This window comes from Typopeltis vanoorti, chromosome 3 (assembly GCF_054136105.1).
Source record: "Typopeltis vanoorti isolate ZY-2024b chromosome 3, IOZ_Tvanoo_1.0, whole genome shotgun sequence".
Classification (NCBI taxonomy): Eukaryota; Metazoa; Arthropoda; class Arachnida; order Uropygi; family Thelyphonidae; genus Typopeltis; species Typopeltis vanoorti.
The window spans coordinates 34,247,241-34,260,057 of record NC_143551.1 but is presented as its reverse complement, the minus strand read 5'-3'; the positions used below and the strand labels follow the sequence as shown (position 1 = coordinate 34,260,057).

At 34.6% G+C, this 12,817-nt stretch overlaps 1 protein-coding gene across 2 annotated transcripts in view; it reads left to right on the top strand.

The window, feature by feature from the left end:
• Positions 1-12,817, top strand: part of ebo (exportin ellipsoid body open) — a 292,683-nt gene that overhangs the window by 183,613 nt on the left and 96,253 nt on the right. For both annotated transcript variants that reach the window (XM_090415530.1, XM_090415531.1), the window contains one exon: positions 9,204-9,363. In XM_090415530.1, coding sequence (XP_090271656.1) covers positions 9,204-9,363 — 160 coding nt within the window. The remainder of the gene's footprint in view (positions 1-9,203; positions 9,364-12,817) is intronic.

Genomic DNA, 12,817 nt, shown 5'->3' with positions numbered 1-12,817 from the left:
AGTTTTCCTCCTGATTAGTCTTATCTGTCAAGACTCCAGATTTATAGGATCTTTTTGTATTCTAAGGCACTTCCTACTGTATCAAAGACCTTGATAAGAACATAGAAGTTAAATATCTGGAAGGTAGCAAAATGTTCTTGAGACTATTGGACAATTTTATAAATGGAGAAGTGAATATTGTAAAAGTAATCAGATAATAAATGTGATATGAAAATTGAAGATAAATATACTAGAAGTTTGGAGTTTTGAAAGACTTAAAAATGAAACGAGAAGTGAATGGAATGCAATCAGGAGTACATATTAAGTACAGAAGGCATAGTCAGAAGATTGAATTCCACATAATTGGAGTAGAGCTCTTAACTACCGATCTATAAAAAGTAAAATGGAACTGAGTTTAAGAATTAGAGGGATTTCATTGAGTGTTCAAAGTAAGATTTATGCTATAAGCCTGCTTGAGAAAAAGCTAAGAAAAATTGAAGAAAATATTGCAGAAGAACAAGCTGGGTTCAGACCAAACACAGGTTGTCAAGATTGGATTCTCACTTTAAGACAAATAATTGACAAAAAAAATAAGGCAAATTCCACGTGGTTAGCCTAGTGGCTGTGCGCTTCGCAACCATATGCCTGGGGAAAGAGTATCCTAGGTTCGATTCCCGTCGGTGGCGTGAGGAGCTGAAAGATTTTCCTCAGCCATAGCCAAGTTAGCTGGTCTTGGGAGTGGACAGTAGGGTCCCCCCCCAGTTTATCCTGGGGGGTTTTTTCATCCCACAAAGCAAGCAAACCGGCCTTGAGAACTCAACACTACAGGACATAGGATAACCGGGGCATAGGGCTGACTACCTTATCCTGTGAACGGCTTGAGGTCTGATGATTAATAAACCTTTGACACCGCAAGGTAAAAGAGGGTAAAATGAAAAGATGAAATGAGACAAATAGTTAAGAAATCATGAAAATAGCACAAGGATCTGTATTTAAATCTTTTAGATCTGAGAAAAGCATATGACAGGTGTTATGAGAAAAGCTGGTCAAAACACTACAATCATATAGTGTGTAAATGTTCCATTTTATGACTGTGCTACACGAAGAAAATTCTTTCAATGATAAGATATTATTGTATCTTATATTTTGGTCTTCCTCTTTGTCTTTTTTCTGCTATCAGTGTTTCTACAGGTAAGTTCATTGTTATGTTATTACAGTAATGCATATCTAACCACACAATCTATACTGTAGAGCATTTATCTTTTATCATTTGGAAGAGATGACTAAGAAAATGTCAGCTATCACAAGTTTATAGTAATTTGTTTTTTTCATGCATTCTCTTAGATATAAATGCTATTGCATTTCCCTTCTGTTATGTTTGTAGCATACAAATATAAAGGAGGGGAAATGCTGTGAAAAAGTGAATGATCACGATGAATTGAATGACTCATAAAATAATCAGTTTCTTTACTTATGTGTAAATATGCATTTTCTTAAATTGCAGATTTTATAAGAAAATTATTGTTGTATTAAATATATTCAGGGTGATTCCAAACCCTTGTCATAATATTTAAAGGTATATTCTTTGCCTTGAAAACTGAAAAAAAAAAAAAAAAAAAAGTCAATAAACATAATTCCAGAAGCCAGAGATGTATCATAGTGTATTTCTATGATATAGTTCTTGCAGTTAAAACACGAATACTGACAACCTGGAATGCAAGATGTCAAGAAATAAGCATTAGTCCCATTTTTGAAAGAAACTATATAGCTTAATAAGCATACAACAAATATTCAAAAAATCATCAACCACCCAGCTGTTTAGATGTCTCACTATTGACAGCTTCACTTGAAGGTTTTCCTGGCTTGTTGTCTGATGGCAGTGCATGTACCTTGATTTCAAATGATCCTACAAATAAAAATTGACAGGATTTAAGCCAGGTGACCAGATTCACAGGATTTGAGCCAGTTAACCTGTCATGAAAACTGAGGTACTCTTAGTCCTGGCAACTGAGGTGCGATAGATCTCCATCATACGTTATCTTACATGTTTCATGGGAACATCAAGCACATTATGAAAGATGCTTTTTACATTTTGCAAGAGGTCACAGTACAAAGATCCTGTAAGCCTGTTTCGACAAAAATTGTAGCTTTGTTAATGTATCTCAAAAGTTCCCTTCTCATACATTGCATAATTGCTACTGATGTCTTGACTAAATATCTGCATGTGAGTTTGATTGGCTCACATGTGATTGCTGTGATAGTTAAAAATATCATAGTGAACGTATATTGGAAAAATTCATCCTGGAAAAAAAGCACATGAGAGAAATCATTGTTCCCACATAAATTCTTGTGGAAACCTGACAAAGTACCAAGGGATGATCTGCTAAAAGTGCTTGAACTTGTAAAGGATCCTGCATGAAAATCATGCAGATCCTTCACATAACTGTTTGGGAGACACCCTCTTCCACTGCAACCCCTCACATGCAAACTTATAGATTCCATGCTGCTTTCTCGTTTTTGTTTTTCTCCTGGTTCTTCTTTCCCTCCCCCGCCCACCTCATTCATTTCATTTGCAAAACCCATGTTGTACTCAGAAAGGCAGTGATGAGCGAACATTCAAGAGAATGAATTCAACCAGGGAAAGCCTCTTTATATTGCTGATGTGTTGTCGATGAAAAAAAGTGCATATCAAACAATTCAGTAAATGTGAATTTGCCCTCCTTTTGCAAAACATCAGTGTATGACTTTAAAACACTGAAACAAATAGCAGCTGCCACTTGATTAGAGCGAGCCAATTAGACTGAATATAATTCCAGTCGTGTCTTGCATGTGATTCTTGTTTAGAGTCACATGATTGAGTAACATCCCTTTGCTTTGCATGTTGTTGCATGTTCATTCTGCAGTTACAAAGGGCTGCATCTTGGAATTGCAGAGCTTCCAGACTGTGTTTACTAGGACCTTTTGGTAGTTTTAAAATACAGATTATGCCTTTAAAGTTTGTGGTAGGTAGTGTGGAATTATCCTGTGTGTGATTCTCTTCAGTGAGGATAAGCGAGTTCATGAAACCTTATGAAAATTGCACTTAATTATGATATACTCAAGTACTGTTTTGAATGAGGATAAAATCACACACATTTTAATAAACAGGCAATTTTTACATTGTAGATTTATTGCTGGTAAGGTTTATAATTAAATCTGTACTCTCTATTACAGTTTTTATTTTTTTTCCCTTTATATTAAAGAAAAGAAAACTAAAACATGATTGTGAAAGGAATTATATATATATAAAAAAAAAAAATCTTTGAAAGGTATTTTGCTGCTCTATGCAGGTATGTTTTCTTCTGTGGGTTTTGAGCATGTGCACAGTACCCAGAGGAGAAAGCGGGTAGGATGTGCTGCTGTTTGAAAGAGAAGCAGTTCCAGTTTATACTGACAGTAGTATATATTTTCAGATTTCAGGCAAAAACTGGATTTTATTTATTTCTAGAGATATGTTGAAAAACATGTAAATAGGTAAGTCATGGTTTCTTTTAGTAATTTAAATATAGTGAATTTTCATGAATTAAATAATGCAGTTTAAATGCATAAATTTTAAGACATAGATAATGGAATGTAATTCATACTCGCTTTAAAAGTGAGATCTTAAAGGATTGTTTTTTGAATTGACTGCTAAAAGTGGTGACTGTCATTTGAGTAAAATTAAGTTGAAGGAATAAATTTAATATCTGTTAATTATGTCACCTTTATTTAATTTTTTGATTTTGTATTTATACACAGATTAATAAGTAATAAATTTGAAATTAATTACTAAACATGTTAAATGTATACTTACTTGATATTTATTTCTCGAATATGGCCTGGCTGATCAAGTGGATAGTTGTTCACTTTCTGACCAACAGGCCATAGGCTGCTCAATCCCATCATAAGCATGAATCTTTGCAAATGTCTTTAGATAATAGATGAATTTCATAGGAGAAGAGTGTGAGACTGCTATCCTGTTTATTGGTGGCTTGAAGGTGGTTTGAAAAATCTTCGTATGGTCTCCAGAGCAGAATTCTGGGTTATCTACTCCTTAGCCCATACTACTAATGTACTATAGGTTTGTAGCCTTTTGTGGATGGTTTTATATTATTGGAAAAATAAAAACGGATCACGTTAAGCATACTCTTGGAGTAGGAGCAGTAAAGGAAATAGTTCATATTAGTACTAATGTGAACTGCTTTGGGCACGAGTGATCCAGGAACTGTACTCTAAAGACCAAACATGTTTTTTTTTATTATTATTATTCACTTCCACATTGCAGTAATTATGCAAGACAGTGGTCTCACATTTCGTAGTGAAAATCATCTACCACTTAAGAAATCCCAAACATCCAGCCATGGTGAGATTCACATGCAGCCTGTTTGGAGAGCAGAGATACTGGCCAAGTTGGTGATTCAAACTGATGTAGAGTTCCTGAGTAACTTGATTTTATTGAATTAATTTATCTGTAATATTAAGCTAAATTGGTTGCATTAGAATCTATTTTTGTACCTACTCTGCTGAAAAGTTAGTTATATCTAATTAATAGTATATAAATGCATGATGACCTAAGTTCACCAAAATTTTTGTGACTAATGTATTTCACCACGATGCTGGTATCTCTTCATCGAGAAACTAATTAAAATTGTACTTCTTTTTAATTGGTTTGTACACTTTATGCTATATGTCAACTACTGTTATTCTTTCTTGACATCAGTTGAATCTGCGTAGTGATATTCGTAATGTTATATTTGCAGTCTCCTTAATTACTTTGAATAAAAATATATGTTATTATTGTTAAGAGTGACGTCCGGGACTCGAGAGATTATACTACACTCACCAGCTATCATACTTATTCTTGAATTCATTCACACTGTTTGCATATCCAATGGCTATCCATTCCAGTCATATACCACTATGAGAGAGAAATCTAGTCCTCACCCCCTTTTTAGCAGCATTCATTCTCAGTTTCCAAGGATGCCCTCTTGTCCTTATCCAACCCTCTATAAAATGAAATACTCCAACTGAAATCCTGTATGATATGACCATTTCAGAAGTTTATAAGTCTCAATCATATCACCCTCTCTTTCTCCTATTTGCTAGTGTCTCCAGTCTACAAATTCTCAATCTGTTTTCATAATCAGTATTACACAATCCTGATATCATTTTCAGTACTCTCCTTTGCACTCTCTGCCCTGTATCAGAATCACAATGGAAACTCAGGAGACCAGACCTACAGACAATAGTTCCAGTTGAGGTCTTATCAAGGCCTTGTAAAAAGGCAAAATGAATCCTTATCTTTACATGTCAGTTTGTTTCAGAATTGCAGTTATCTTTTGAGTTGTATACATTGGCCCCTGAACTTCAACTTCTTATCTATTAACACCAATATATTATGATATTGGATATTTATTGTCATTGAACTGACATCCATTTTTTCATGCCCACAATTCCAACTTGTTCAAATCATTCAGCAAGTAATGCATATCAGTAGCATTCCTGATCTTTGTATCTTTGCATCATCAGCAAATAGCTGTATCGCCTATCAAATCCTTCCCAATGTCATTAATGTACATATTGAATAACAGTAGACCAAGGACTGATTCTTGTGGTACACCACTGGTTACCTTAAATCTTGCAGACTTGCACTCCCCCATATACCACTTTATCATATCAGTCATCCATCCTCATCCATGCTAATATTTTATAATCCAAACCCATATTCTCCAACTTATGCAACAGTCTTCCATGTATATTCTGTCAAAAGTCTTAGCACAATCCAAAAGTATCATGGTGTATCCATTCTCTTGTCTAGTTCATTTGTAACATTATTATAGAATGTGAGCAAGTTGCTAAAATGTTCCCTTAGTAAACCTATTGGAGATTGTTAACTCATTTCTGAATGTGAGCCCTAACTGATTTTTCCTAAATCTTCACCACCACCACTCCTGAGATACTGATTATTCGATAGTTGGATATATCGATCTTTGCACCACACTTGTGCAGTGGGATTACCATATATTTTTTCTACTCCTGCAGAATCTTCCCTGTTCTGGGACTCAAGTTATATAGCCTGGTCAAAGGAATAGCCAGTTCAGCTGGGTACTCTTTTAGCACCTGTGCTAAAAGAATTCTTATTCAGTTTGCAATAGCTCCAATACCTCTTCTTCATACACCTGAGTTTCTTCATCTAGTGAAGAGGTAGCAGTGAACTTAATGTTGCATACACTTGATAGCTTTTAGCAAAATGGGCACTCATTAGTTGAACAACCTCTTCTGCATCTGTTCCCATCACATCATCTGCATTCAGTAGAGTTGTTCTTCCATATTCATTCTTTCTTTTACTTGCAGCATATCAATAGAAGTCTTTGGGGATTATCTTAAGCTTGCAGAGTCAGTTTCTTTTCATACTCAGACTTAGTTTTCCATACAACAGTTGTGACTGTTCTGGTAACTTTCATGACGGACATCATCCTTTTTTTTTTACAAATCTCTTGCTTAAAAAGATTGCACATCCATTTTACTCCTGCTCTATTTATTCTTCACACTCTCGAGACACATTCTGATATTGCATCATTTAAGTGTTTTTTAAATTCTTCCCCATGCACTGTTAATATTCTTCCCATTCAGCAACTGATACCATTGTGCTGAGCTCAGTATACTCCTCAGTTATCAGAGTAGTATGATAAAATTGTAATAAAATAGCTTTATGATACATGAAAAAATAAAACCTAAATGATAATATGTAAGAGTGGAGATAATCTCAATATTACAAACATCGCATAGATGAAAATAAATACAAAAAGGAATAACGGTTTAGAGGGAAATAAAAAAAAAATAAATAAACAGCTTATTTTTATATTCTTGGTTTATATTTCCCTGAAGAAGCTGGTAGAACATGGTGTTGAAATGTGTGTGATTAATCAAATAATGCAAAAAAAAAAAAAAAAAAAATCTGAAAACATTTATGAAATTATGGGCAGCTGTTTATTTCATCTTTAGGGACAGTTGATTTGAATAATAGTTCTTGCTGAAGGAACAGCAAGAACTATTATTCAAAAATAAGAACTCCACGACTTGAATTTCTTTCAATATCCCAGTAAGGACTGCATTAATTACCTTGAATAATAGTTATAAAATTTTATAAAATCAATTTTTTAAAAAAGTTAAGACCTAGTTCTAATTTAAAAAAAAAAAAAAAAACTTACAAAATTGTTACTAAAAGTTGCTACTGAACATTAATGGAGTATTGAAAAGGTAATAGGAAAGAAGAAACACAGAGAAGCAACTGACAAATAATAGGATCTGTTTTTGCATTCATCCAATATCACCACTAATCTTATTTCATTTTCACTTTATTTTTAATTCTGTTTCTTATGTCTGTGGGAACCAGTTGATTTCAGGATTATATTTTATTGCGCAAATGCTAAACAAGTTACATTCTGGTGTTACATTATCAAAATGTGAGTGAGCAGGTGTTGCAGCATTGTCAGTTGTAGATCCTTTGCTGAAGGAACAGTAGTATTTGAATAGTATTCAAATAAGAACACAACTTGAATTTCTTTCAATATCTCAGAAAGGACTGCATTAATTATTAATAGTTATATTTTCTATTAAGAATTTTTAACAAAGATTTTGTTTTTCTGGAGCTGATGATGTTTTCTGTGTTATGTCTTGATTCCATCATGCATTGTACCTATTGCTATATATTTTTTTTAATGTGGGATTCTTCTAATTGGAATTCTTAAATATAATCTGCAAATTGTAGCTGTTTAATCTTGAAATGCTCAACAGATAGGCAGAAGCATCTTACTCCCACCTCAAGTATTTGTCTTTCAGTTTATAATGAAATGTATTTTATGATCTTTTTTTACCTGTGCTGACTTTTATCTTGTACAACAAAATTAGATTTACTTTGGAAAGAGACTTGGTTGCTTTCTTTAAATGTGTCAGTTACTTGTCATCTGTTTATATGTATATATCCATCTCTGTAGATTTCAGCTGTATTAATTTATTGCCAAGATTTTTCTACTTTTTGACTTTAAATCTCAGGTCATTTATTTCTCATTCTGTTCACATTTTTTGAATGAGTGGTTTAATACTTAGGGCATTATATTGCATATTTTATTTTGAATACAGTTGACTCTCACTATAGCAAACTTGTAGGGACTGCAGAGTAGTTTCTTATAATAAATAGTTATGCTAAGAAAATTCCTTATAGCATTGTGTGGAGCTTTGTTTGGTACTTCTTGGCGGTATAGTGAGCATGTTTGCTCTAGTGAAACTAAACTGTGTAGAATATTATGATGTTTAAGTTTGGTCTTTATTTAAAGCCTAACAGTTTACTTCTATAATCATGAAACACCTTGAATTAATTTTAAAGTAATGATCACTAACTGGTTAAGTTTGACAATAATTATTATACACTTTAATCTTATTGTCTTCTTGGTAAACAGAAAGCAAGTTTAAAAATCTTATTTTGCATGCAAACATCATGCAAATCCATTTTTTAATGTTGCTTCTCAGTAAGCATTGCATTTGAATTTGTCTTTATTTTTATCACTAATCTTTTACCAAACTGCTTATCTAGGTTCCAGTTTGACAATTAAAATTTTAGTGAGGTAGTCAAACTGATATGGATGAGAATTAGATTACATTTGCTTATTAGTACTGAGTAGTCAGTAAGTAAATGGGGAATTAAAAGTGGCACTATAACACAAACTAGTTTAAGTTAACTGAAACAAAAATAAGCAAACCTTGTTGTAATTTGTAACTTCATAAAGTTTCAGTTATTTTTATTGTTATTTTTATGTTGATCATTCACAAAAGATAGAAACTTATAAAACATTCTCTTGGACTAAACTGATTAGATAAACAGAACCCTGTTCCAGAAACCAAATAGTATTTTTCAATTTAAGATGATGTAAACAGAATTATATTTACAAATGATTAGGAATTCTTACCTTTCAGTACATTTCTTAAGAAACTGCCCAGACATCACTTACCTCCTTTCTCTGTACATTTATATTCTCTCTCTCTCTGTACATTTTTTTCTACTTTAAATATCCTTTAGATTAGAACTTCTAGGATTCTGCACTCTAATTAGAGACAAAAGTAAAACTTTTCATGTAGGAAAATTGCAGAATACGATTAAAAAGTGAAATTTTTTTTTTTTTTACAAAAACAGTTAATTTTCTTTATAGGCATGCCCAAACACTTGCTACTATTAAAGCTTTCTGCCACTGGCTGGCCCAGCTGTATGGAGAAGCAGTACAGAAGACTAATGGGAATAATGAGATGCAGTGTTTTAATTCAGTGATTACAGTTATAAGTGAAGCAACAATTCCGGTTATTGTTCAGGAGGTATTTTTATTTTTCTTTCTTTCATTTTGTTACTGATTAAATTAATCTTGCACTCCCATTGCATCTTGTAACTAAAGCTGAAATAATACTAAGGTAGATATAGAAATGCTCAGTTTCTATATCTTTATTATCTTAGCATTGTTACATGTATCTGTGGTTTTAAGAAATCAAGAATTTGTCTTTAACATTATTTCTTCTAAAATACAATTCCAACTTGCGTCTAAGCTTTCATCATGTTGCTAGAATTTTTTTTTTAATTAAGAGCTCATTTACAAAAGGTTGGACTGCTATGACATGGATGGTGTAGGTGGACTAAGGCTTAGATACACCACGTTGCCACCAATTGGTGAGAGTGATCATAGGGTCTTGACTTGGGAGGTGGCTACAGGTGTGGAATTTACAATTAAGACAGGGTACATGGAATTATTGGGCTGGTAAGTATGACAAGCTTAGGAGTTTAATTGGTTCAGTGCCATGGCATGTAAAACTGCAAGGGCTAGATGTTGATAGTGCATGGGAGGCAGTTAGGAAGTGTTTGCAGGAGGCAATGGCTGACTGTATACCTAGAGTTAGACTAATAAATCAAGTAGGGGTTAAATGGATGAATAACACTAAGCTTGAGCTGCAAAAAAAGAAACAACTATGGAGGGAATTTAAGGAGAAAGGTGACTGGCAGGCACATGAACGGTATAAAGCGCAAGCCAGAAGGGTAACGAGTGTGGTAAGAAAAGCAAAAAAAGATTATGAAAGAACATTGGCCATGCAGGCTAAAGAGAATCCCAAACAGTTTTTTTGATATGTTGCAAGTAAAAGAAAAAACGTATATGGCAGAATGATTTTAAAGAATGCTGATGGTAGCGAGGCAACCGAATCAGTTGATATAGTCGAATTATTAAGCGAGCACCTTTGCAAAAATATATCATCCAGGTGATGACATTGCAGAAATAAATGACCCAATAGATTATATGGGAATTGTGGTGAATGAAGTGGAGATCGGTAGTCTATTACAAAACCTCAATGTCATTACATCTGTGGGATTGGATGGTATACCAGCTCGTATCGTACGTGAAGCGGCTAAAGAATTGTCAGTACCCTTGACCATTTTGTTTAATTTGAGTCTCGGGTCTGGGTTAGTCCTGAGGGGGTGGAAAGAGAGGAAAATAGTTCCACTGCATAAAGGAGGTTCCAAGACTGCTGTTGTAAATTACCGACCGATTAGCATATCAGGAATCGTTGTCAAGGTCTTGGAGAAATTAGTCAAGAGAAGAATACAGGATTGGATAGATAAATGGGATGCTGTATGGGAGACAACATAGTTTTGTGAAGGGTAGATCATGCCTCGGACACCTATAACACAGTGACGGCTGAACTGGATAAGAGTAATGGGTTTACAGTGATTCTACTGGACCTTGCTAAGGCCTTTGACAGAATACCACATGGAACGCTGATCAGTAAACTGCAGCATATGAGAATGGATATAGGGTTGGCGAGATGGATAAGAGGGTGACTGGAGAGATATCAGAGTGGTTTATTCAGGAATAGTCCAAAAGACTGCTTGTGTTGCAGGGTTCTGTTCTTGGACCGCTACTGTTTAACTTGTTCATTAACGATATAGGAAAGGATCTGAGAGGAACTGTGCATCTGTTTGTGGATGATGCAAAGTTAGGTAGAGCAATAGTGAATGCTCAGAATGTCAAAATTTTGACATTCTTATATTTTTCCACATTAAATTGACAATGGATGTCAATTTAATGTGGAAAAATATAAGGTTTTGCATTTTGGGGTGAAAAGATTAGCAGCAGTATATCACATCGATGGAACTGTACTCCAGGAGATTGACGCCGGGGATTTGGGAGTGTTGGTGGATAGGGAGTTGAAGGGGGGGGGGCACATTGCAAAAGTAGCTAAATCAGTTCATCAACTGACTTGGTTGTTGAAAAATACTTGGACGAGCAGAGACAAGCAAGTTATTGTACTTCTGTACCGAGCGTTGATAAGACCTCATCTTGGCTACTGTGCCCAGATGTGGTCACCTAGGTTTCTTCTTGATGGGGAGGAGATGGAGAGGATCCAGAGGCGAGTGACCAAGATGATAGCAGACCTATGGAATGAACCTTATGAGGACATGTTGAAGATTTGTGGGTTGCAGAAATTTGTTGATAGGTGGAAAGGGGGAGATATGATTGAGACATTCAAATTACTGAAGGGTTTCTACAAGATTAATCCAGAAGATATTTTTGAGAATAGGACTGGTGGTGGGAGGACTAGGGGCCATGAATGGAAGCTGGGCAAGAATGTGATTAGCAGGGGTGTTAGAGCTAGGTTTTTTACTTGGAGACTGACTGGTGAATGAGTGGAATAAGCTGCCAGAGTCTGTTGTGGGTGCTATGACTGTGAATGAGTTCAAGGCGAGGTATGATAGATACTGTGTGAAAGATGAATAGTTGTTCTTGACATGATGTTAGGGCCTCCCTCAATGAGTCTGTCGACTCCTTGGAGTTGCCCGAAATAATAATGATCACACACAAATTATTAGCAAGCTGACCAGAATATCAGATAATTCCAATCATACTGAATATGCTTGTTCTTAGGCAAATCAAGTAGCAAATGCTGATAGTTTCTTCTACAGTGGAGCTCTACTTGCAGAACTTCTCTCATCTTCATTATCTGTTATAAGATTGAAAAGTAATATGAACTGTCTAAGCAATAGTTTGAAAGTGGAGTTATGAGTAATGCTGACTCTTAAGTCATGATGCCAAGACGTACATTTCTGAACCAGACATATGTTTCTGAACATATATTCAGAAAACTGGATTTGGACCATTATCATCACTTTCCTAATATGAACTCTCAAGCAGTGTATAGATACTATGACAGAACTATACCTTATTACTGATGTCCTGTCACTAATTTCCTCGAAATTAGTCTGCCACTGCACTCCAATATTGTCAGCTCTTATATTTGTCTTCTTCTAGGGCATTTCTGACTGCATCAATTCATCTAGATATTGATCTTCCTCTGGGGCTTTTTGCTTGCTATCTTGGCATCATGCACTTGTTTTGCTAACCTTTCCTCTTTCATTCTATTTAAGTGAACATACTACCTTAGATTAGATATGTATACACATTCTTGAATGCTAACAATGTCAAATTCCCCCTTAATATTTTTTTAAATATGATTCTGCCATGAAATGCCATCTGTTTATCTCTCTTAATTTTTCTCAGAACTCATATGAGGTTTCCAAATCCTTGTTCCACAATGTCAACTATCTGTCAAAAATAAAAATCTGATCTTGAAAAATACCTCTATTTCTCCAGAACTGAGCTTGTTCTTAGTTTTTCTTCTACAGTCATTCTTGGCCTCTTCTCAATCATGCTTGTGTAAATCTTACCTAGAGCACCTAATAAAGAAATCTCTCCTTAATTCTCATGTTCAGTTTCATTTTCCATTTTAC